Source organism: Heterocephalus glaber, unplaced genomic scaffold (assembly GCF_053883595.1).
Source record: "Heterocephalus glaber isolate CG9 unplaced genomic scaffold, H.glaber_assembly_v1.0 deba00001461, whole genome shotgun sequence".
Lineage (NCBI taxonomy): Eukaryota > Metazoa > Chordata > Mammalia > Rodentia > Bathyergidae > Heterocephalus > Heterocephalus glaber.
The window spans coordinates 35,075,031-35,101,767 of record NW_028258308.1 but is presented as its reverse complement, the minus strand read 5'-3'; the positions used below and the strand labels follow the sequence as shown (position 1 = coordinate 35,101,767).

The window sequence follows — 26,737 nt, the reverse complement described above, 5'->3', positions numbered from 1 at the left end:
AACACTGATGGCCATTACCACAGTTGAAATTAAAGTCCCTCATTGTGATCAAGAAGTAACCAGTTCACAGCCCATGACCAAAAAGGCCTTTGCTGTAGAACTGTTTACTGGGGAAGGAAAACAGATTATTCAGATTTTCACAGATTGCTGGATAGGGAGTCTGAGTTGACACTGTTACCAAAGACTCAAAATTCTATCATGATCCTCTGATTGGAGTGTGAGTACATGGTGGACAGATGACAGATGGAATTTTTGCCTATGCCTACTAGCTTCAATAAATACACTTTGAGTTTATTTCCTTGGTGCCTGAGAAAGCATATAGGTTAGTTATACTTAAGTGCTGACAGAAACTCAAAAAAAAATTCCCTGACCTGAAGGGGAGAAAAAAAGGAAGGGAAGGGAAGAAGGGAAGCAGAGAGAGAGAGAGAGAAGGAGGGACAGAGGAGGGGAGGAAAGGAGAGGGGAGAGAGAGACAGAGAGAGAGAGAGAGAGACAACAGTCACTCCAAAATGCTACCATAGAAAAATTACATAGATTAATACCCTTATCAGACTAAGAGGCTGTCCTCACCACAACTCATGTACAAATATTTAATTCAATTTTCTAATCTCTGACAAAAACAAGATGAGTAGCAGATAACAGAGAACTATTATAAGCTTAACCTGACAATGGATCCAATCACAGCTATCTTGATTTGGTTTTTATAGGGGATCAACATTACTGATATTATTGTTTACCAATAAGTACCCACTAAGAGGAGGCTCTGAACCAGTAGGTAGATAGTGATACTGTCCTTGAATGTCATCCAGCCTATGCCACTTCCACCACCACCACCACTGCCATCACCAACACATATACCCCAACACTAGTTCTATGGACTCACCAACAGAGAAGACATTATAGTAATGATGGTGACGACCACTCACAAAGGCAGAGTTCATTACCACCATTGTTGAAGGCCTAATCTACCAACAAAAAATGACCCATCCTGAGAACTTCTGACATGGCATCATTCCTTGAGGAAACCATCTAATCTCTTATTGGCAGACTAAAATCCTTTTACCTCCTAGAAGTAGCAGCAATTTACCTTAACTAAAATTGAAATTTACTATAGATACATGTTTGTCTTTCTTTTCCCCTATACCTCTGCCAGCACTTTCATCTGAGGTTATAAAATATCTTTTCTAGCAACACAATATCTTGTGCAAACTTGGGAACCTACTGTAGAGTGAAAATGATACCAAATAGACACATGACACTGTGGCAAGAGAGAATGTGACAGTGGACACAGGATCACTGGTTTTACTATAGACTCCATCACTCAGAAGTAGCTGTGGAATAGCCTGTCAATTGCTCAGTTCCAGGGCCAGCTCAAGGACAATACTCTATGGATTTATTAAAACAGTAGTCCATATGTGAAGTTTTACTCCAAATAGCTAGATGGTAATAGAAATTGAGGCTTTGACAGAGTTTTGACTAATCTTCCCATTATTCCTATATTTTGCTTATTGACATATTTTGCTTTTATTGTGTTTCTCATCTCTGCAACATTAGGCTTTCCAAGGTTCCTGGTTCTTAGGAGTCAGAGAAGGGAGATTCTTTTCCACTAGGGGAATAAGAAGACTCCCACTGAACTTGAATCCACAGATCAAATGCTACCTGGTCATTTGAGTTCTTCGTTCCAGGAGACCAGTAGGAAAATAAATACATTATTATACTGGTGGTAGTAATGAGTTAATGAGCTAACATTGCTGCTACACAGTAGAGGCCAACAGGGCAACTCAGGATGGACAGTGGCCATGCACAGTGACAACTGTGAGAGTGTAACTGCAATATTCAGTCTGAGAGAGAAAAGGCAACTAGAGGTGCCTATGAGAAGGAGGTCTGGTCACCCCATTAGGCAAGCAACCCAGACTATTAGAATCATTGGCCAAGAGTAAAGGAAATGGTATTAGTTATGGAGGAGGAAGGGGGTGTCTATCAGTCTTTGCCTTTGCGTCAGCAGCAGCAGAGGGATCTAAAACTTGTTTCATTAACTCTCTTGTCTGAAGTTATTCAGACATTTGCAGAGATGAACATTTTCAAGAGAATCCTGTGAGTAACTGGGTTTTACTTCCTATCTCAATGGAAAAATGATGGCTTCCTCTCTCCTAATTATCAAGCACTACAGAATAACATCTGGATATAAAGAGGATATGAGTGGTGTAAGGGATGGATGGCATTAGGCACTTTTCAGTTCATCATTTAGATCCTCTCAGCCTAAGTGGTTTCTTCTTCCAGCTCTGCATGGGCTCTGACAGACTTCATACAGACAGAACCTGACAGAGCACTGCTTCATGTCTGCACCAAAGCATCTCATCTCCTGCCGTATGGCTTCCATGCTAATGGTGTTTTGAGATGCCACAGGAAGCCAACATATACACATGTATATTCCAGAAGTCTGGAACAAATCTGTGATCAATGAGAGGCAAGAACCACTAGATAAATCCTTTCCACTTTTTCCCTACAGACATTAAGAAAGTTCTTGATGCTTTCTGGGAACAGTTCCATCGGTAAAGCCATCAGTCCTATTTCATTATGGATACCACAGTAACACATCTTTGTGATGGCTCACTTTTCTCCTTGTCCCTTACTCTGGCCAACTGGGATTGTCCTCCTCAATAAAGTCACAGTAATCTGCATGGTCAGGTTATATTTTAGGGGAAAATCTAGGATAGTAATTGTACTGAAAACATGGGGGTATATCAGGTAAGCATAATTCTGCACACTTGTTATCTCAGCTACTCAAGAAGCAAAGGTAAGATAGACTGGCCAGGGCAATTTAGCAAGACTCTGTCTCAAAGATTAAAAATAGAAATGGCTGCAGATGTAGCTCTGTGCTACAGCATACCTAGGGTTGATATCCAGTACTACAAGAAAGCAGGCAGGGGACATTACATGCAGCTTTCAATACTGAATGCCACAGACTTAGCTTTCTTCTTCCACTCAGCAAACAGTACACTTGCAACCAAACAAGTACCTCATCTAAAGGAGACAAGAAGAGCAAAAGAGAGACAGCTTGTTAAGTGGACACAGCAATACTAAATACTTACATATTTGAAGCAAATATCAACAGGACTAAAATGCATAAATCCATAATTATAGTTGGAGATTCAACTCTCACTGAATAGAAAAGAAGTTCAGAAAGGATATAGAAAACCTGAGCAATAATATCAACTACATCAATTTGACACTTAAAGATCACTCCTCCAACAACTAAAACATCCATATTTTATGTGAGCATAAAATATTTACAAAGAGAAAACCATATTCTGAACCACAAAACAAGTCTCAAATGACTCACATCATGTGATGTTTATTTTTATAACACAATGGGATTATAATAAAACTACCAGAAAAGAAGTTGGAAAATCTCCAGAGATATAACATCTTAAAAATGGCAATAAAATATTTCTGGGTCAAAGAAGAAATGAAAATGGAAATTTGAATTCAATTTTTTAAATTAACACAATTCAAATCAGTGGAAGGTAACTAAAGCAGTGATCAGAGGGAAATTGATAATATTAAAAATTTATGTTAGAAAAATAATATTGCATAAAGATATAAAAATCAATGATCCATGTTTCTCACCCTAAGAAATTTGAAAAAGAAGCTCGAATTAAGCCTCAAAATAAGAATTAAAATGCTGGACATAGAAACAGAATCATTAAAATAAAAAAGAAACAAAATCAATGAAACTAAAAGCTAGTTATTTGAAAAAGTAAATAAAATAGATAAAACTCTGCCCATATTCATCATAAAAAGAGAAAAAGAAGCAAAATAATACCAATAACAAGAGACATGACCTACAGACATTGTAGATATTAAAAAGACAAAGGCATATTAATAACAACAATATGCCAGTCAGTTTGACAGTTTAAATTTTTTTAATAATTTCCTTTTTTCCCATTAAGTTTATTGGTACATTTTACGTATAAAATACAGTTACATTCAGCATTGAGATCTTGTATCTTTATATGATGTATCTTGGTTTTTATATTTTTCCCATTCCCCTGCCCATCCTTCCCTATTCACAAAGAATTAGTTTTTATTTTTTTCCTCTTCTCATATTTTTTCTTTTCCCTTCTTTCTTTTCCCTACCCCTCCCACTTCCCCTGCTCCTTTAGAAATTTTCTTCCTATTTCACAATATCAATTATACATATTTAAAAATTAAAATATCAAAATTTAGAGGATAATACCACAGATTTTCCACAATTTTAAAGGATATAGAAAGCATATTACACAAATCTTTTTTGGAAATAAATTTGATAAATTCTATGAAGTACGTTGGAAGACAAATTAATAAAACTAATGAGCACCCGGAAGAAAGCTCCCCTCCTCCATCCCAGGCTCCTAGGGCAGAGAAGCTCAGCCAGTCCCAGCACCCAAAGGGAAGCTCCTCCACTGCCATCCCAGGCTCCTAGGGCAGAGAAGGTGACCCAGTCCCAGCACCTGGAAGGAAGCTCCCCACCTCTATCCCAGGCTCCTAGGGCAGAGAAGCTCAGCCAGTTCCAGCACCTGGAAGGAAGCTCCCCACCTCCATCCCAGGCTGTGAGGGCAGAGAATCTCAGCCGGTTCCAGCACCTGGAAGGAAGCTCCCCATCTCCATCCCAGGCTCCTAGGGCAGAGAAGGTGAGCCAGTCCCAGCACCTGAAAGGAAGCTCCCTGCCTCCATCCCAGGTTCCTAGGGTAGAGAAGCTCAGCTGGTCCCAGCACCCTGAAGGAAGCTCCCCAACCGCCATCCCAAGCTCCTAGAGCAGAGAAGCTGAGCCACATGGGGGCCAGAAGCACCCCCTCCCAAGGAAATGAGAAGACACATAAACAAGTCTCAAAAACAGACTTCTGGATCACCTACAGCAACCCCAAAGGGAAACAAGATGGAACAATCTGATACTCAACCACCTGGACTCTGAACTGGCAACAAAAGAGGATCTGGGAAAAATGAAATCAGAAATAATTACTCAGATAACAGCAAAGATTTTGCTCATGGTGCAAGACATGATTAATAAATCTAAAGAGGACACAGATTAAAAAAATAGAGGATCTGAGGAACATGATGGAATCCCAACATAGGAAACAAATGGAATCCATAAAACGGATGCAAACAGATTTTCAAGAGATTAAAAACTCCACTGAAAGTCTGCACAGCAGAATGAACCAATGTGAGGATAGAATTTCACATATAGAAGACAAGATTGCAATTAGTGACCAGGAAAAGAAAAATTGCTTTAAAATTGTAAGGGACCATGAGAAATCAAACCAGCAGCTGCTAAACGATGCAAAGAAGAATAACATAAGACTGACTGGAGTCAATGAAGAAAGAGGAGAGAGTGCAGATGACATAAAAAAACTGTTCCCAGAAGTGATGGCAGAAAACTTCCCAGGAGGGGAAAAGAACTTTACATACAGATAAGTGAGGCATGTAGGACTCCAGCTAGCCTTAATTCAAAAAAATCTACACATAGGCATATAATAGTTAGGATTCCAGAAATCCAACAGAAGAAGAAAATTGTACAAGCAGTGAGAGAAAAGAAACAAATCACATACAAAGGAAATCCCATCAGAATCAAAGCAGACCTCTCAATGCAAACCCTCAAGGCAAGAAGAGCTTGGAGTGATGTATTTGAAGCCCTAAAGGAAAACAGCCTCCAACCCAGATTGATGTACCCTGCAAAACTATCTTTCAAAATTGATGGAGAAATAAGATACTTTCATGACAAAGAGCACCTCAGGAACTTCATGAATACCAAACCGGCACTCCAAAAAATTTTAGACTATATCCTAGGAAAAGACAATGAGGATCACAACCCCAGGAAACCCAGCAGAATGAGTCCATTGGGCATGACAAATTAAATGCAAAGGAGGAGAATACAACAACAACAAAAAGTCATGACAAGGCTTTTAAAACTTTTAACTTCATCTCCCTAATGAGTGTATAATTCAATCTTATTATTGTACTGATTAGTATTTTTCTGATTCTAGAGTTGCACATCATTCCTTGTGCTATACTGGTTATTTATCATCTTCTTACATCTACATTTTAATTGGGTTGTCTATTAAAGAGCTCTAAGAATTCTTCATATATTCTTCTCATAGGTTACATGTATTGGAAATATGGTCTGTTTAAGGAATACTTTTCATTTTAATGATGTCATTTAAAGTTCTAAATTTTGATGGAATCTCATTTATCAGTTTTTTTCTTTTATACATCATGTTTTTTGTATCCTAGGTAGTTCTTGCCTACCCCGAATTCATAAATATTTTCCCTTATAATTTCTTTTTAAAGTTTTATACTTTTAGGCTTTCTTTTTTAGGTTCATAGATCCCTTCAAGTTATTTTTATGTATGGATAAAAAGGATTGAAGTTAATTTTTTATAAATGGATACCAGGTGTTCTAGTGCCATTTGCTGAAAACACTATCTCTTCCTCGGTTCTTGTATTGAGTTTATATTCTATAAAATGCTAATGTTAAATGATCTTTCAAAACTCAGTGGACCATATATTTGTGGTTCTATTTCTAGATTCTCTGTTTTATTCCATTGATCTATATGTCTTTCCTTACACCAACACTGCCTTGATTACTGTAGCTTTAGAAGAAGTCTTAAAATTAGGTACCAAATGTCTTCCAACACTGTTTTTTGTTTTTGTTTTTGTTTTTTTTTGGCTTTTCTGGGTCCTTTGTATTCATACATAACTTTCAGATTTCAATATCCAGTTCTTCATTTATAGCAAGTATACACAGACCTGAATTTTTATATATACCTTGTGTTTTCTAATCCTGCTAAAGTCAAGTACAATTTCTAGGGTTTCCTAGAGATTTCTTAGTATTTTCTCTGTAGATGATCATTTCATCTACATATAAAGATTTTGCTTCTGCTGTGCCAATCCTATCCTAGTTGTGTCATTTTATTGCCAGACTATTTTGGTTTAGGCCTATGTTTCAAAGTCTAATGGACAGATGAAGGGTAGGCATATATGCCCTTGTTTCCCACTTTAGGGAGAAAGTATTGTATCATCTCCATTCATAGAAGGAGTTTTTGTTGGAAGTATGGAGTACATGTTTTTGATCTGTTGAGAAGGTTCTGCTCTACTTCTAGTCTCCTGATAGCTTTTACCATGAACAGCTGTAGAATTTAGTCCAATACTCTTTCTCCAACTAGTGACAGGATCATATGTCTTTCTCCTTTCCTCTGTTAAAATGATGACTTTTGGGGGTAGATCTTCCAATGCTGAACCAACACTGACATCCCTAAAACAAGATCACTTTCTACATACTGCTAGATCTGACTTCTAAGAGTTTGTTTTGTTAAACAAATTTCTATCTATGTTCACACTTTTTCTTCTATTGTCTTTATCCAGTTTTAGGATTAGCACAAGGTTGATTTCCTAAAATGAAGGGAGAAGTGTTCCTTCTTTTTTGTGCTTTAATTGTTTGATATAATTTATCAGTTAGAATGTTTATGAGCCTGCTGTTGTCATATAGGTAGGTTTTCAAGCTAAGAATATACTTTCTTTAATAGGTGCTATTCAAATTTTATATTTCCTCCAGAGTTAGTTTCATTAATTTGTCTTCCAAGGTACTTCTTAGAAGTTGTTAAATATTTTCAAAAAAGATTTTTGTAATATGCTTTCTATATCCTTTTAAATTCTGTAAAATCTGTGGTAATGTCTCCTAGATCTTAATATTGTAATTTAAAAAATGTATAACTGATATTGTGTAACCAGAAGAAAAGGTCTAAAAGAGCAGGGTAATTGGGAGGGGTAGAGGAAGGGAAAAAGGGGAAAGGAAAAAATATGAGAAGAGGAAAAAAAAGGGAAACAAGGTCTTTGCAAATAGGGAAGGGTGGAGGGGATGAAGGGAGGGCAAGGGAAGGGGAAAAAAAATAAGATCCAAGAGACTCATGTAATGGTACAAGATCCCAATGATGAATGTAGCTCTATTTTATACCTAAAATTTACCAACAAAGTTAATGAGGGGATGAAAAAAGAAATTGTTAAAATTTTCATTGATTTCTTATTGTTTATACAGCGGCCTTCTCTTTCTCCTGAGTTCTGCCAAAGATGAAACAGATCCTATGTCCATCTCCCCTTCGAAAGGCTTGTTTCTTGTTGGAATGCAGGTCCCTGATGGCTGTAAATTAAGAATTTGATGATCACTTGGCTTTTTCTCATTGTTGGAAGAGCAGCCATACTCTCTTTGCAAGCAAAAGCTTTTTGAATCAATTTTTAGAAACAACTTTTTCCTACCCAAGACCTCACCTGGAAAGGGCTGATTAAATTTAGTTATTTTTAGAAATCCCATAACTCTTTCATCAAACACACTTCCTTCAAGTCATACTCCAAAATATTTCTGGCAGAAGCTTTGAGTGAAGAGCGTCTATTTCATAAGAGTCTTTCCCCTGTGATGTCACCTTTAGATGACACTTTATCTTGTACTGCTGAGTGGATCCTTCTCTTGAATGGGCAGGCAAGAAAATAGAGTGTATTATTCCTGACCATCTCATGTAAAAAATTATGCAGGGTCTGGGTTGGGAAGGAAATTGAAGGTCAGTGAGCAGATCAACAGTGAGCTGACTGATTCACATATGAACAAGTTGTCTGCTAATTTGTGCTAGAACATTTCGAGTGCTGGTATTTTTTTTAAGGTAACCTATTTTTATCTTTTGTCAGTTTTGACAGTTATGTTGTCCTTTATATTGAACCAAACCTTTTCTGTAGTAAAATCTTAGCTACCTGCTTTTGATTGTTCAGTTCATTAGGATACCATCTGACCTTTGTACCTATCATTCAATAAAGGTGAGCAATGTCACCTTCCAAAAAGCCTCACCTCCAACACTATTACATTGGGGACCAAGCATAGGAACCATTCAATATGTGAACCACTGGGGGACATTTCATACCCAAACCATAACACATAGTCTTCAGTCTAAACTTCTCTCAGGTGTTCTGTGGAAATTTTAAGAAAAAGTGAATGTATTGACCTAACCATATTATTATATTATCGACCTGCTCAAATTATTTTATTTCTAATTTAGTTTTACTGTGTTACTTTCTGGATTTAATATACATGAAGATTATAATAATTATAGACCTGATGCTTTAATGTTACTATCTTCACATTAAAATTTTTATTTTTAGAAAAGGATATTCATGCACATAGTTTAAAGAATCATATACTTCTACAAAGTTAGTTAACAAAAATAGCAGTCTTCCACTTCTTTTTTCTTTCCTCTTATCAGAAGAACTCACATTATTTAGCTATTTAATTATTTTGATATTTACTTGGTGTTTCTAAATAATGTATTTATATATTATGTTCTGATATTCAGCGTTTATGTGATTATGATGATATAATGTACTTAGAAATGAATTATGTATTATAAAGTATATTATAATATTCCCTTTCCCTGTACAGTTTTTGTTTCCTTCTATCAATAATTTCCTTATTCCTTATTTGGTTGTTTTTCTATCTGCTTGTCATTGACTCAGTCTCTGCAGATTGTCTACATTTCCTCTACAGATGTTGAGCTGTCAAGTACCAAGTTCATTTCCTTTCTTGGAAGAGATCTCTCCCAGTACCCTCTGACTACTTGCATTTGCACTGGTTGCCATCTACATGAGAACATTAGCCTCAGATCTCCTGTTCCTAGCATTTTAGGAATTTCCTTTCTTTTCTTCTTCCATGTTGATAGCTTCATTTTGCACAGTTTTTTCCCCTTACTTTTTATATAGTATATATTTTGTTATTTTATACTAATACATTCTCATATTACAAAGGCAATTTAGTGGAAGAATCTTCCTTTTGATATTTGAGTCACGTGAACACAAAAAGAGCTATACATTTAAAAAATGTATGTGGATAACCACAACAAAAAGACAAGTTAAAACAACAAAATAATTGTCCTTTTTTACAGGTGGACAATGAAGTGGACCTAATTTGGTTTTCTTTTTAAAAGCCTCCAAAGACAAAAAGCAGCTTAAAATCTAAGATGAGTAAAAAAAAATGGGTTACTAAATTACTGGTCTCCAGCACCGTTTTCTGTTTTCTGTTGCTTTGATGCAGGTTCTTCGTCTGTTTCTTCTCTTGGTCTTTTCACTGGTCCAGCTGCACCATTTTCATCACATCCTTCATCACTGTCAAATTTTGTTTTCTTGCCCTGAAACTGTACTTTTCCTTTAGCAGATCCAGGCTGGGCAGCTTTATTTTCTTTTCCTCTAAATCTGTAATCTTTTGATTTCCATTTGTTTAGGAAGTCTTGTTGATCTTCTATGATTTTTTTCAAAGCTTCTTTTTCCACCTCTCCTTCCAGTACTTCCCACATTACTTCTTTGTTCCTTAATTGTAGGGTACCATTGTTTGCATCTTTGGCTTTATCCAGTGCCTCCTTGACTTTTTCTTTAAATGGAATTACTCTCTCTTTTGCTCCTCTGACAAAGTCTATCCATTTTATTTCACCATGATTTGAGAAAAGGACGTGCAAATCTTCTCTACAGGTCTGATCATCTAAGTCTAAGTCACCTGAGAACTTTAGCAAGCATCCAATCTTTTCTTCTAGAGATTTCATTTCAGCATCTTCTGCTAACTTCTGTTTTTCTTCTTGCTCTTGTTTAGCTCTTAATTTAGCTTCCACTTTATTTTGCTTTCTTTCTTCATTTTTCTTTGCAAAATAATCTTCCTTAAAAGGTATTAGCAAATCTGTGTCTTTATACTTCTGGGCTGGAGTTTCTACAAGCTTCTTAGCAGATTCAATACTATCAAACACAGCAAATATCGATCCCTTAAATGCTTTGTGTAATGTTCTTCTCATCTGGATATTTAGTACTTGACCTTTATCTTCTAGCCATTCTTTGATATCATTGAGGGTTGCATCTGTTGGGAAGCCTTTAATATAAACAGATCTGTTTTTTACATCATTTTTTACTCATCAGTCACTTCAGGGAGGGGTTTGTTTGGAGATCTTCTGATTTTAGTTTTATCTTCACTGATTTCCATGAGTTCTGCTTTAGATTTGCTCAATGCTTCAACTATTACATTAAAGTCTGTTGTTAGGTAATTGATCCTGTTGAATTTTATCATTATTTCCAAGGGTACCCAGCCTTCATCCAATTTGATCTGTTCCTTTAAAAATTTGTCCAGTGCGCTTGTTGCTTCTGGTATCTTCCACCTCTATGAACTGTTGCTCCTCTGCCACCCTGCCTTGGAGCCAACCAATCATGGACTGAAAGCTCTATGAACTCAGTCTAAACTGTCAGCAGAAGAAAGTCCAGAAAAATTAGGAACCTCTCAGCTACATCATTGGAAAATTATTTCCTTGAACAAGCAGATTTTATAGAAGACCAAACATCTGGAAGAGTTGCAAGCAAATCATACCAACCTCCCAGCCAGATATAATGAAATGAAGAAAACATTAACAGAATTGAAGAGTCATAGTGAGAAACTGGTCAAAGAGCAAGCAGCCCTTGAGAAGATAGAACCTAAAGCAGATCCAAGTTTTCTGCAGAGCTTGAGAGCACTTGTAGCCATGAATGAAAATCTGAAACGTCAGTAACAGGAGTTTAAAGTACATTGCCGAGAGGAGATGACACAGCTGCAGCAGGAAATTGAAACCCTGAAAGGTGAGAGAACACCAGATGAAAAGACTCTCTCTAATGGGAAGCCACATGGTGTGCTGACCTCTATCGTGACTCACGATGAAGACCTAGACAGACGGTATAATATGGAAAAAGAGAAACTTTACAAGATCCACTTACAGGCCAGGGATTTAGCTCAGTGATTCTGGTGCCTGCCTTGCAAGCACAAGGTCCCAAGTTTGATCCCCAGTACCAAAACAAAACAAAACAAGATCCGCTTACTACAGGCTCGAAGAAATCAAGAAATAGCAATTTTGTATCACAAGATTGATGAAGTACCCAGCCGAGCTGAGTTAATACAGTATCAGAAGATTCATTGAACTCTACAGCCAGATTTCAGCTGTGCACAAAGAAATCAAACAGTTCTTCACTTTATATAATACCCTGGATGACAAAAAGGTTTATTTGGAAAAAGAGATTAGTCTAGTCAGTTCAATTCATGAGACCTCCTCACAAGCCATGGCTGCTTCTGCTGCCCGGGACCAGTTTTTACATCAGATGGAACAGATTGTAGAAGGAATTAAACAAAGTAGGATGAAAATGGAGACGAAGAAGCAAGAGGACAAAATGAGAAGAGACTAGCTGAACGACCAGTACTTGGAACTGCTAGAAAAGCAGAGACTATACTTTAAGACTGTGAAAGAGTTCAAAGAGGAGGGCCAAAAGAATGAGTTGCTGCTGTCTAAGGAGAAAGCAAAGGCCTCCTGATCGTTCCCAGTTTTTATATGTCACTGATTTTCTTTTAAATGCCATGTATCAACTACAAGACATGAAATGGTCCTGAAAGCAGCAGTAGAGAGCTGCAGGTCTATTAATTTCAACTCCCTGGATGTTTTCTGTCTCCTATTTGCTACTGTATCATCTCTATTAGCTGTTGATGGATTCAAAAAGTGCGAATACTGGCTTGGGTAACACCCACTGTCCTGTGAGGAAACATGGACAGTACTTACTCTCTATGTCCACTCCACTTTTATCTCTCCACTAACATTGCACTTATAAAGGTACCTGTATTTGTATAGACTCCGAATAAAGAAGAATTCTTTTGTTCAGCAAAAAAAAAAAAAAAAAAAAATTCTGTCCTTTGGCAAATTGAAGTCTCCAAAATAATACTCAATTTGATGACAGATTTTGGCCTCCAGAGCAGCTAGTTTTTTATTATCACCATTTTCAGGCATTGTGGCTAATCTTTAAGGCCATGGTCCCACACTCGAACCACAGGTTCACCACCAACAACGAAGACCTCCACACTCCTCAGAGCTGCCAGCCTAACGCAGTCAAAGAAGATGGGCGCCCTCCCATTTTGTATAGTTTTAAAAATCTATTTTCTTACTTTACCCTCTCATTTGGATGATCATACTCCCAGTAGCTTCTTGAGAAGAGGTACAAGGGAGAGTGTGGAAAACATCTTCATTTTTTTCTGACATTTAAGCTGTAGTTTAGCTGAGTGTAAACTACTAAAATAACATGAATTTTCTTCACAATTTTGAAGGTAGCATTAAAAATTTGAAGGCAGTATAAAAAATTTTCAAGGCCTTTAAGGATTTTTAGTTTGAAATAATTTGTTTACGGAAGAGTTACCAAGAAAGCTCAGAGTTCTATACACCCTTCACTTGGCTTCTCCTAATGTTAACATCTTACATAACCATGATATATTTGTCAACACTAAGAAACTAATAATGATACACTGCTGTTAACTAACCTGTACACTTGGTCATATTTCATCATATTTCCATAACATCCTGTGTCTGCTCCGGGACCAAATCAGGTTCTAGATTGTATTTAGCCATCATGTCTCCTCTAATCTCTGACATTTGCTCAATATTTTCTTATTTTTAATAACTTTTGAAGAGTATGGATCACTATTTTATAAAATGTTTCCGATTGTGGTTTGTTCATTGTTTTCTCTGGTTGACACCTGGTTGTGGATTTTGGTGGAAATGTCCTCATTGCATCATTTCTCAGGGGATGCATGATAGCAGCCTGACTGTACTGGTAGTAACTCTGGTCCCTTGGGTAAGGTGGTGTCTGCTGGGCTTCTCCAGGATGAAGTTAACTATTTTTCTACTAAGTGAGTCACTAAGTCCAGCCCACATTAAAAGGAAGGGAGGGCTGGGGATTTAGCTTAGCGGTTCCACCACCTGCCTCACAAGCCCAAGGACCGGAGTTCAATCCCCTGTACCAAAAAAAAAAGGAAAGGAAATCAGCTTTACCCACTTGAAAGAGGACTGTCAAGTAATTAGAGGGCACATATTAAAACTACCAAAACCACCAGAGTAATTAACAAATATTTAGAGGAAATATTTTGAGGCTGTGCAATATCATTTTTCTCTTTAAAGTTTTGCCTACTAGAAGTACCATTTACTAATGAACCTCACTATTGCCTTTCAACCTCCAGTGTTGCTGTCTGGAAATCCAAAGCCATCCTAACTTTTGATCTTGGAATTGGACTTTTCTACCAGAGAGGTTGTAGGATCTCTTCCTTTGCCTGGTGTTCTGTAATTTCACAAAAATATACTGTGCCAAGAGACTCTGTTCATCATTCTGGGCCCTCAATGTGTCCTTTCTGTCTGAAATTGAGGTATTTCAATTTGGGGAAATTTTCTGAATTATATCCTTGGATGATTTTTTTTTTCTGCCCTCTCTCTTCTGTGGAGCTCTCAATATTTGCATTTTGGACCTCCAGGACTAGTCCTCTAATGTTGAACAGATCCAGGGGTAGAGGGGTCTGGTATTTAATGCCTTTTTTCTTTTTCTTTTTTTTTTGAGGCAGGGTCTTGCTGTGTAGTCCAGGCTGGGCTTGAATTTGCTACGTACTCCATGCAGGCCTTGAGCTCATGGTCCTCCTGCCTCAACCTACCAAGTGCTAGGATTATAGCCTTTTGCTACCACTCCCAGCTTGCTTTTTCCATTTCTTCTTTTTCTTTTACTTTATGTAACATTTCTCAGCTATATCATTCAACCCTTTTGTTGATTTTTTTCATTTCAGCTAATATTTCTCCAGTCTCTACCATCTCATTTTTTTTATTCTCAAAATATTTTTATGGTATCTCATTCTTTTATCAATCTTCTTTTATCTCTCTTAAGAATGTTATGGAATTTTTTTAAGTTTTCGAAAAATTTCTTCTCCTTGCTTGTGTCTATTTTTCACATTGATAACTTTTCTCAGATGTTTCATAATCTTGGTAACCTGCTCCTGTGGGAGTTCTGAGGGTGTAATAGGGCACAATGGCTGTGAGCTTCATTGTAGGGTGTCCTGGCCGGGTTGCTACCTAGGATAGCCTCTTGGATGTATCACATTCCCCAGAGAAGGAACCTTCATATGTCTGCCTAGATGGTGAAGCCATAGCTATTGTGGTGGGAATGGATTACAGAAAGAGGGCAAGAAGAATGCTGAGGCAGGAGGATCAAAAGTTTGAGCCCAGCCATAGTGACTAAATGAGACCCTGTCTCAAAATAAATGGGTGCAAATGTAGCTCAGTGAGAAACTGTGAATTCAATCCCCAGTACTAAAAAAAAAATCAATCCAGCCTTCATATGCTCACTGAATATTTCTGTGTTCAGAAATATTTTGCCTCTTGTTCTCCAAGTTGGAAATCTCACATTTTACTTCTCCAGAGATAAAAACTCTAGAGTTTCTTTTTTCTTCTGTCAAGCAAAGGAGCAGCCAATGTCTACCCATTAGGAATAGAGAAAGAGTGTCTGACTGCTCCTTGGACAGATTTTCTTTAATGGTTTTTAGCTTATTGACCTTTTTCCACTTCCAGGTATATCTAATATCTCTTATCTCTGAAGATTTATAAAATAGGCTGAGTCTCAGTTTATTCTTCTGCTGCCTTACAGTCCAATGCTTTACTTTCTCCTCTTTTCCATTCTCTCAATTCTCATAGTTTAATATCTGAGAAAAATACTTTTACTCTCACATTAATGGTATTTCATGAAGGAATAAAATAAGTTATGTATATGTTTAGTTTGCCATTCTGGAATATCTCTTTCTTTTACTTTCTTCTTTCTTTCCTTTCTCTCTGCCTCCTTTCATTTTTCTCTTAGAATATTAGTAGATGATCAAATCTTGAACTCTGGGCCATCATAAGGACTTGAACTTGGAATACAGAGAGCTTCTCAGTATAGCCTGCAGTGTACCAAGGTAGACTCAGGAGAGCTAGTCAGGAGACCATGGAAGTAAACCAGGAGAGGAAATGGACCAGGCTCATAGCAGCGGAGGTCCATGTGGAAACATTTTGAAGCTGAGAGGTACTGTGCAGATGACAGATATTGTTATTGTTATTGTTATCGCTCGGTGGAAACATCATGGCACAGGGGACTGTTCAGTGCAGTGGAAATACATTAAAAACAAGGGATTAGATGTACAAATGACAACATGGACAGATATAAAAACAATGATTGGTGAAAAAGTAGCAAATGGAATAGGATATATAAGTCAGTTAAAAAATTGGTGCCCAGAAAATGAGAACACATTTTGTGAAAAGACATTGAAGTATCAAAAATTGTATTAAACACATTAAAAAATCTTCTTATGGAGAGGAGAGTAGTGGCAATGGCATACAGGAGAAAGGGAAATAAATAAATGAAGCAACAAACATAACAGAAGGGAGTGTGGAGCTTTAGAATCTGGAGAGAACTAGGTTCAGTCTTAGGTAAACTGAGCTTTGCTGGGGACAATGTCTATAACTCTTGGAACTCTAGTTCCCCCCTGTATAATATAAGGTAGTAGCTATTTAATTTGTTCACCATAAGGATTGAGACAGTGTATACCAGTGCCACAGAGTGGTCTTAATATGTGGGAGATACTTTCTTTCCCCTTCAACTCTTCAGCAGAGTTAACTGTGGAAGTAGGATACTTGCTTAAGGGAAAGGGTGTGCTGGGTTCTGTTGCTGTGCAGTGGAAACGTGGGAATTGTGCTTCCTATTATATATTTTAAATTCTTTTCTTCCTTTCTCTCCATTCAGGGCTTACCACCCAAAAGATGGAAGGCAGAAGTGACCCACCTGAGCTGCCCAGCGCCCACCATGTTTGCCTTCTCCTCAGCCTCTCAGTGCCCTCATTGCCCTCAGGCTCCACGGGGGAACACCATGCGAGACATGTGGATACCAAGCTTCCAACAATCCAGAAAAGAAGCCCAGGAACTGAGGTGGCTGGTTGATAGGAATCAAAATTTTTCAGCTCAAGAGTTTTGGGCCCGAGTGTTCAAGGACTGATTTCAAAATGCATTAGAGTGTCACGGACTGGATGAGGATTATTTTTTAGATTGCCTTAATATTTGAAAATAATAGCTATTTTGGTGACTACCTTGAGGATAACAATTAATTGCTGCAGTTATCATAATGAGCCCTATCAAATAATAGATATGAATTATCCTTACAGGTTGCCTCCATTTTTTTATACTTTTAAAAAGTGAATATTTTTGATGGACGTTGGGCACCTCCAGGTCACATGTGTAGACTCACGCACTTGCTGCCTTTTGTGGAAATTCACCTAATGCACAGTGGGTGTTTTCCTTGCTGCAATAGAACTAGAAGATCTAGCTGTGGATTTTGGGGTGCTCTTCTCACTATCAGCAGCACGTTGGTGTTTGGCAAGCCCAGTGTCTCACTGCTGAGCATGAACGTGAAGTGCATTAGAACTTGGCAATGAAAGAGTCCATCTGTTTGCTTCCAGGGATGTAAGTAAGAAAAGCTTATCTGTCCAGCTTATCTGCTATCTACTCTTTAGCAATAAATAAAATAATAATACCTGACAAGTCAAAAGAACATATGCATATCTGCCTTCTCTATGTTCTCAGCCATGTCTTTAGCCTGTTTTATGTTCACCTTGCCCAGTGGCTTGCTCCCATTTCTCCTCCATAGTGGAAGTCCTTTAGAGATGTAACTCCTCTGTGTTTTTTTGTTTTGTTTTGTTTTTGGAGACAGGGTCTCACTGTGTAGCCTAGGCTGGCCTTGAACTTGTAGTCCTGCCTCAGCCTCCTGAAAGCATACATCATTATAACTGCCCTCCTTGTGCACTTTCATCAGTGAAATGTTGTAGATTATTCCTTATATAGATGAGTAATAATAATTGTCTGATTGGATCTGGCCAGCTTGTAGGTTTTGATCAATGTAAGAGGGGAAATGAACACCCCCAGGTGGTTTTATGTTGAAGCTAATTTGTCTCTAGGATAATGCACAGCCCATCCTGATGGGCAGCCCAAGGTGTTCTCTTTGAACATTTCCCACTTTCTGATTCTATCAGAGATGAGGTTCATCTGTCTTGTCTGAGGCATCTCCTGGAGGTCCACAAAGGACAAAGAAAAACAACACTGGCTCACATTTTCTTTCTGTGCAATGGTGAGGTGACTTCTATGTGACACTGCAGGCTGTTGCCACCTGGTGTGTCATGGCTTCCATATTCTGTACTGAGGAAAAGCACAAGCCACAGAGGGCACCCAGAGGACATGGCATAAAGGGAAATTTCAGAATGCTCCCGTGACTCCAGGTCCCTTTTATTGCCCACCAATGCCACTGTCGTGCCTGACATGGGCAGTGTCTTCTCTACATAGCCGTCTCTCTGGCCATGGTAGCCAGCATGTGAGAAAAGAGGGCCAAGCCTGCACATCCTTTAGAAGTAGAAATGACCATGTTGCTGGGCATCTGTGACTGGGTTCCTCCCAAGCCCAGATCTGCCATTAACTAAATGTGATCTTGGACAAATGTCTTAACCTCTCTGGGCCTTAGCTTTTGCATCTAAAAAGAAATGATTGGGGCTAGACTTTCACATTGTTTTTGTGTAACATTCTTTAATTTTTCATCAAAGTTTAAGATGTTTAATATTGTAGGTTTTTTATTGCTAAGACAGTAACAAACTAACTCAGAGCAACTGGGGTGTACTTACTGGGTAGTATTGGGGATGGAGGGGACTATTTCTCTGAAATAAAGTAGAAAAGCTTAGAAAGGGGGATTGTTTGTTAAAAGCTAGGTTTTAAATTGTATACTAAATGAAGTGGGCTACTTTCTGCACATCAAAAGAAAGCACACAGGATCATTTTTGCCTGTGACAAGATAGCATAGTAGCTTCAGTTCTTCTGCATAAATGCCTCAAACATATAGTCATGGTGTAGACACAACATGCATGTCCTATTCCTCCATGTTTCATGCAGTCTTGTTCCATTCTCCTTCTTTATCAAGAGTTCATAGGTAAAATTTTTCCCAAATTTGTTTGAAGCATATATCCATGAACATATTTAGTGAAACAAAATTGTCAATTATTTAATACAGAATAAAAATTTTATAAGGAAGGAGAATGGAAAAGAAGGAGTACCATGGACTTTAAAATGGTATATATTTCAATGAAAGTAAATTAAAGGTGCACTGGGATTCTGAGTACCCGCAGATTGGAGACTTGACTTTTTTGCTTAGCATGTTCATCATCTGCAGCAGGGTTTTCATAGGTAAAATGATGCCTTCTTGTCTCTGACAGCTGCTGTTAGAAGTGTGTCCTCATGGAATAGCAGGATTCTTGGTATAGCAAATGAGAGCTGTGCTTTTCCAATGCTTTAGTATATTTTGTCTGGGTTTGCCAGCCCCATCATATCATATCTTTTTCTTTACCTCACTGTCTCCATTTGTGAAACGGGGTTAAGCCAATGACCTGCCTCACAGGGCTGTTGTGAGGAATGACTCATGGGTGTGAACAGCTTTGTGCAGTGCGACATTTTGTTTTGTGCTTCAGTACATTTCACTTGAATTGTTCTCAAGGATAAATTTTCAAAGCAATATGACAAGGTAGACAGAAATCTTTACAGAACTATTGGAGAAAATGATTGCTAATGCTAATCAAGAGTCTTCACCTGTTCACCTGAAAATGGAGATAACTTTGACTTTTAATCGTGTAACAAATCTAATATTTCAAGACCTAAATACTGACTGTCTTATTTCTTACTTACTGACTGTCTTATTTCTTACTGTTAAGGACTGATTTCTAGTAAGTAGAATATCACTCGGAGCATTCTTATTATTAGTAACAAATTGGATGTATATAATGTGCTGTGAACTATTCAGAAATAAAAGACACAACCAAAAATGAGTATTATTCTCTCAGCCCACACTCTATATTACATAGGAGAACAAGTTTAATATCTGTAGAGCATTTTATTAATCCAAACACAGTATAGACCTGTACCGGAAATGCTTCATGGAATTTGTACTTTAAAAAGTCTTTAGTAAGGCATAATTCCTGCTAAAGATGACAATTCATGAGAAGCATTCGATGGTCTTATTCTGTTTAGGCTGCTAGAACAGAATACCATGAATCAAATTGCTTACAAACAGCAGAAGCTTGTTTCTCACAGTCCAGGAGGTTGGCAAGTGCAAGATCGGTGTGAGCAGATTTGGTGTCTGGTGAAGGCTTTATACATGAACATCTTGCTGAGTCTTCACACAGTGGAAGGGATAAGGGAGCTCTATGGCGTCTCTTATAAGGCCACTAAACCTATTCACAAGGGCTCCACCTTCATGACCTACTTATTCTTCAAAGGCTTCAACTCCCAATGCCATTAGGATTTTAACATATTAATTTAGGCATCAAAAGAATTCCACTTACAGCATTCTGCTCCTCGGCCCTCAAAAATCCTTTTTCTTTTCACATGCAAAATATATTTATACATCCAAACAGTTTCAAACGTGTTAAGCTTTTCCAGCATCAACTGAAAAGTCTCAGATCCAAAGTCTCATCTAAATATCATCTAAATCAGATGTGAGTGAGTTCAAGATGTGTTTCATCTGGAGGCAAATTGCTCTTAAGCTATGAAGCCAAGTAAGTTATGTGTATCCTAAATATTATGGTGAGATAGCATAAGATTGATATACCCATTCCAAAAGGGAGATATGGGAAAGAAAACATCCCGGGTAAGTCCAAATCATAATCATTTTTGTCTCTCAGTGCTCTCCTTTCCAGGACCACTAGGATGGAAGCATCAATCCCATGGCTTGGTGAGACAGTTCCATAGCAGCTCTGCATGTAAACCCCTTCCTCAGGCTGCAGTTCTCCCTGGTTGAGGGTATTGACCCCTGGCGCCAGTCCTTTAACTGACGAGGTGGAGGCAGCTGTGTCCTCCAGTCCTGTGATGTCTATGTACCAGTGGAGACCACACAGCAGCGACATCATGAAAGATTGCTGCCTGCTCCCTCTGGAGTGGCCTGCACTGCACCAGGGTGACTGGTGCTGCATAGGAGCGGCTGAGGAGCATGGGGCTGCAGTGGATGGAAGTAGCCTTTGATGTGAAGTGGTACCAAGTAGCAGGGGCACAAGTCCAACAGGTGCCAGTGGTTCCTTTCTTTGAAACTGCTCATCTCCTTCCTCCTCATTCTTGTGCTCTGGATGTGTAATGGGCGTAGCAATTCTGATGATCTCTCACTCACTTTCAGAGTCTTTCTTCCATTATTTGGAGAATAGTTCCTGGCTTCCTTTGAGATGGATGATCCATAGTAATCTCCATTTGCAAAAGCTTATTTGGACACAACCTTAGTGTTCTCATTTTTTTTCCTCTATGGGATAGCCAGAGAACTATTCAAGTGTTTAAATTGTTCTTTGTGCTTAATAATTCTGTCTTTAAGTAACTTCTCTCTTCTCACATTGTAAGTCCTCAAGAGGAGCCAAGACTGCACCTTCAACACTTTGCTTAGAAATAGCTTCAGCTAAATATCCAATTTCATCACTCATAAGTTCCACCCTCCATAAAACCATAGAACACAAACATGATTCAGCCAAGTTCTTTGTCATTTTATAATAGGATCACTTTCACCCCATTTTCCAATAACATATTAGGCACTGTTACATGAGACTTCATCAGATGGGCTTTAGCATTCATATTCCTAGAAATGTTCTGTTTGGGATTACTGAGGTGTTATGGTTTAGATATAAAATGTCCCCCAAAAGTCTTACGTATTCAGAGGGGCTTTTGAAAGGTGATTGGATCATAGGGGTGCTATATGCATCAGTTAATTCACTGATGAATTCATAACTTAAGTGCTAGGAGGTAGGGCCTGGTTGGAGAGAGAGGTGATCACTGATGTGACCTGGAAGGGCGTATTCTTGTCCCAGCTTCTCCCTTCTTTGCTTCTCGGATGCTTTCTTCCATGCCCTTTCTACCATGCCATTCTACCTTGGAGACAGCTAGCCACGGACTGAGTTCCCCCCAAAACTGTGAGCCAAAATAAATCTCTCCTCCTTTAGGTTGCAGGTGTCAGGTGTTTTGTACCAGCAAAGGGAAAGTGACTAATACATAAGGTATTCTCTAAGAAAACTGAGGCTTTCCTTACAGTTCTCCTCTTTTCTTTCTGAGCCCCCATCAGAACTACCCATAACCATTCACGGTAACATAGGGTTTTCCTAGACTGTACCTCCAAACTTTTAACATCTATACTTTGCCTGATTCCAAAAGTATATCCACATTTTAAGGTATTTTCTTTTTTAGCAGCACATGACTCCTGATACCAGTTTCTGGTTTAGTCCATCTAGGTTGCTATAACACAATGCCATAAACTTGCTGAATTATAAACAGCAAAAATTTATTTTTCACAGTCCTGGAAGTTGGGAAATACAAAGTCAAGGTACTAGTATATTAGTATCCTATGAGAACCCACTTTCTGGCTCATAAATGGCTGTCTTCATGCTGTGTCGTCACATGGTAGAATGCATGAGGAAAAACTCTGGGATTTCTTAGGGCACTAATAACATTTATGAGGACCTCACACTCATGACCTCACCTCCCAAAGGCCCTACCTCCTAATGCTATCATTTTGGGCCTGAATTTCAACCTCCTAATCTGGGGACAGGGACACAAAAATTGAATCTAGAGCACCGGTGTAGTATTGGTTTTCAGTGAATAATGTTGATTACCCTAAGGCAGGGTGGGGCCAGCTCCACAAAAGTTACGTACATCTTTCTTGGGTTCTTCAAAGTATACAGTATGAAAGTTCACGGACCACAAATAATGCTAATTAGTTGATGACTCATGTAACTTTGCAACCTTGAATATTGTATAAAAAATGTCCTCATGATTTTGGAAAATTTTTCTTTTAATTTTTGTTGTCATCAGTTATAATATCTTTACAATATAATTCTGTTAACATACTATCTTACTTTCTTCTGATTATAGAAATTTAAAAATACTTGAGAAACTCACAGGGAATACAGAATTATGAACTATGACTTGAGAGTAAGAAAGACCTACTCTTAGTTACCACTCTGCTAAGTACTGCCTTCATTATCTTGCTCAAGTTCTTTGGCCTTTCTAAGCTTCATTTTCTCATCTATAAAATGAGTATTCTAATATCCACTGTAATATCCAATGTGCCTGTGAGGAATTAATTGATTAAATAGGTTAATGTTCATACTTGGCTCAGTAAATGCTGGCTGTGGTGGATATAGCTGTCTGCAGCCATTACCCTTTTATTTTTGAAGACCTTGTTTAAGATTTGTCCAGAAAAGGGGAATGACTAATGATAGTACCAGGAGTGATACCCTTCTGTTCTTTATTAGTTACTTGATACATATTTATTGAGTGCTACGAAGTAGGCATTGTGCTAGGCACCATAGCTGATGTGAATAAGATATGGGAGAGAAAGTGTGAGGGGTTCTGGGCAAGGCTTTGTGCTTTTATGTTGTGAATAAAGCAGAGACTGAGGAATGCACAGATGACTCCTCGACTCTTCCCGGCACAGGATTTCTTAAGTTTATGTACAGCTCCCAATAGCATACTGACGACACCAGAAAACCCTCTTTATGGTAGCTGAACAAACATGAACAAAACTCATGCACTCATTTCTGTAAAAGCTTGATTTCAGCATGTGGTTCAAACCTGACGTCTAAGGAGGATCTTTTGCTGCATTTATATCTCCCAGTTCTGATTCTTGGGACTGTTTAGGGTGCTGCCCCAAGAAAGAGGAGAGAAAAATGACCGGAACTGGAACTCCTGACCCTACTTAGTCATTATCTGAAGATCAATAAAAGGAGGAAGAAGAGAAACCTGATTAGGGCTTCCCTGAGAAGGCAACCCCATCCTGCTCTCTGTATGATGTGGATGTGATACTGCAGAGTAGTATGTGGTAGCTTACTGTTAAGTCATTGTATTGTGATCTCTGTGGCTGTAAAATGTGGTCCCCTTAATTTCCTAGGCTCCAACCTGCCAGATTCACAACTGCAGTAGTGCTGGTGGTAGGGCTTGTTAAGGAGACGAAGAAGAAGCAGAGGTGGTGAGGGCAGGAGTTGATTGTCTTGGATTTTTATCTACTCAGCACAGTGGGCCCAACAGTCAGGCCTGTGGTGAATCAGAGAAGTAGCTGTATCCTGAAGAAGATCTCACCAGTCGTGATCAACAGAAGACCTTCCATCTCCTGGGGCTTTTTCCTGGTCATTTCCTCTTGCTGTTTTGAACAGTGATGTTAGCAGTTCAATTATCATTTCTGAAACTTCTCAAGTGAGTCAGAATTGGACACTGATTAATGCCTCCAGGGCATTTTGAGCATTATGCCAAAAATTTATTTGTTATTTATCAGGCAAAATGTGACCACATCACTGAACCTACTCACCAGAGGAGATTGTACAGCCATCCCAAATTGACTTTATGAATATTCAAAATTTTACTATCACGAACAACTTTCCTTTTAGAAAAAGAAATTTAAAGACTATCAGGGTAGGTATAGGATGATATTAATGGGTTTAAGGCATGGCCTTTTTCCCAAGGGTCTTTGGAATGAACCTAATAAATTGCTTCTTATCCATACAGAGTAAACTCTTTTGATAAGTCTATTTACAGGGATAAAAGTCTGATTTTACATAAGAATCGATGAAAAATAAAAATGCTTAATTTTGTTAAACCCTAACTTTTGAGTACATCTTTTTCAATCTGTGTGACAAGATTGGTGGTATTATACACAAAACATTTCTACTCTACACCAAAGTATGCAGGACTCTTGTGGGGAGAATCTTTGTGTGATCACAATGAGCTGAACTAGTCTTGTTTTTCATGGAACATCATTTTTACTTAGAAAAGCATCTGGCAAATTATGCTTGTTGAGTCTTGGATTTTTGTCAGCAATTTTTACAAAACAAAGTGAGCCTGTCACTTTAAAGGATTCATAGAATTTGTCCCCAGTGAAAATTGAAATTTTGGAAAACTAATACATACCATTTTGAGCCTGACAACTTCCTAATACTTAGACTTTCCCGATAAGATTGGTGATAATATTAACAGATGCCATTTTTGACACTGAATAAAAGCAATAATGACAGATTGTTCTATGTTTATTGTTTGTTTTTATATTTCTAAGGAAGGAAGAAATAGTGTTATATACTGGAAAGAGAATTTTCAAAACTTAAACAGTATTTTTAATTGAAAATTTTCATCAGTGCAGGCTTTTTAAACAGTATTAATATTGATTACATGAAAATTGGGATAAAAGAAGTGATAATCTGAACTATCAATATGGAAAAGAAGTCTTTAGTGTTTTAATTGGAAAACAAGAAAAACGACTTTAGGAATAAGAAAACTTAAAAAAATACCTCCTGACTCTACCACTCCATCTGAAGTGTGTAATGTGATATAAATGGGTTATATTTATAAAGTATGTTAAATGGGCTAAATTAATAACAAGATATGTTACAAGTACTAAAAATTCAAATCTGAGTGAGTTGGCAGCTGTAGAAGCCAATCCTTTTTCTTTTCTTTTTATTCTTGACCCCAGTGTTTATTCCTGTTGTTCAGGAGCTGGGGCATTTCTTCTCTTAACTTTGAGTGATTTCTCACAAAAGTAAGAGCTCTTTCTTGAGGAAGGGAAATGATAAGGGGGAGCCCAATGGGACAAGCGGTTATGCTCTGTTCACCCTAAGTAGAGAGGCTGGGGTGAATGGATGTTTACTAAGCCACAGGGCCTCAAGAACAGTGGAGTTTTGTCTTACAGGGTGCATTAGATCACTGCCTATACAGTTTACACACCAGGAATAAGAAAAGTCATTTGTTATTGAAATAACCTACTGATCTAAGAGAACATGGGTCACTTAGGTGAGCATCTTTAAGTATTAAGATATAATCACAGATGTCTCCTAATTCCTGTTTTCATGGTCTAAACTTCCAACTTCAGTATGTGTTACCCTGGAAGTGAGAGAGCAAAAACAGTGAAATGAATCATGCCTTCTGTGGAACCCCACCCCCACATTTCTGTTTATTTTATTTAGTGATTGATTGATTGATTGAGTGTGGTATTACAGATTGAACCTAGGGCCTTACACATCCTAGGCAAGTCTCTACCACTGAGCTATGCCCTCCCTTTAGTTTTTAATTTTATTGAGGCAGACTCCTGAAAAATTGCCCAGGCTGGCCCCAAATTTATCACCTTCCTGCTTCAGCCTCCTAGGTGGCTGGGAATATAGGCATGCAACACTGTGACTGCTGCTTGTTTATTTTTTTATTGACTCTAGGGATGTTGTTGGTAACTCTAGGGATGCATTTTGGTAACTGTTACAAGAAAGATGTTGGAGCTCTCTGTGCTTTAACAGGATATGCTTTGACTGTGATGATAGGTAGAGTGATTTTATAATTCATCATCCAAATTCAGATGCTTTTGAGCGTGAAAGGGGTGCTGTTAATTAAACTAGGACAATAGAAAGACTGGGAATGAAGCCCCATGCTTTAGGGAATATCAAGATCACAGAGTACTTTGGGACCACTGTTCAGAAACAGTCTGAGGATGGGGTGCTTGGATAAGGAAAAGGTGACTGATGTTTCATAAGAGTGTCATGTGCCAGACACTGGGCTAGATGTAGTCATTTATAGTGACACTTAAATGTCGCAGGTATATGGTTTTTGCTTTTCCCTGAATTTGTAATATAAAGCAAAATTCAACCATGGTGAGGTGAAATTTGAACTTACTGGTTTTTTTTGTTTTTTTTTTTTGAGAGAAGCTATTTAAGATTGACCAGCATCCTCTCTTTCTAGTGGTAGAGAGCCCCACACGTGCTGAATGGAGATGATCTTGCTGTAGCAGGAACCTCTTGAGTGGTCCCTTCACCTGA

The 26,737-nt window shown here is 38.1% G+C and overlaps 1 protein-coding gene and 2 pseudogenes across 24 annotated transcripts in view; 2 read left to right on the top strand and 1 right to left on the bottom strand.

The window, feature by feature from the left end:
* Pofut3 (protein O-fucosyltransferase 3) overlaps positions 1–26,737 on the top strand; it is a 431,777-nt gene that overhangs the window by 131,812 nt on the left and 273,228 nt on the right. For 20 of the 24 annotated variants that reach the window (XM_021236835.2, XM_087217275.1, XM_021236834.2 and 17 more), the window contains one exon: positions 16,642–17,354. In XM_021236835.2, coding sequence (XP_021092494.1) covers positions 16,642–16,890 — 249 coding nt within the window. In that variant the 3' untranslated portion in view covers positions 16,891–17,354. Of the gene's footprint in view, positions 1–16,641 lie in introns of all 24 variants that reach the window. The other 4 variants (XM_087217276.1, XM_087217272.1, XM_087217264.1 and 1 more) reach the window with 1 other exon arrangement.
* Positions 10,059–12,899, bottom strand: LOC101720586 (lupus La protein homolog; annotated as a pseudogene).
* Positions 11,286–13,915, top strand: LOC147826793 (coiled-coil domain-containing protein 93 pseudogene; annotated as a pseudogene).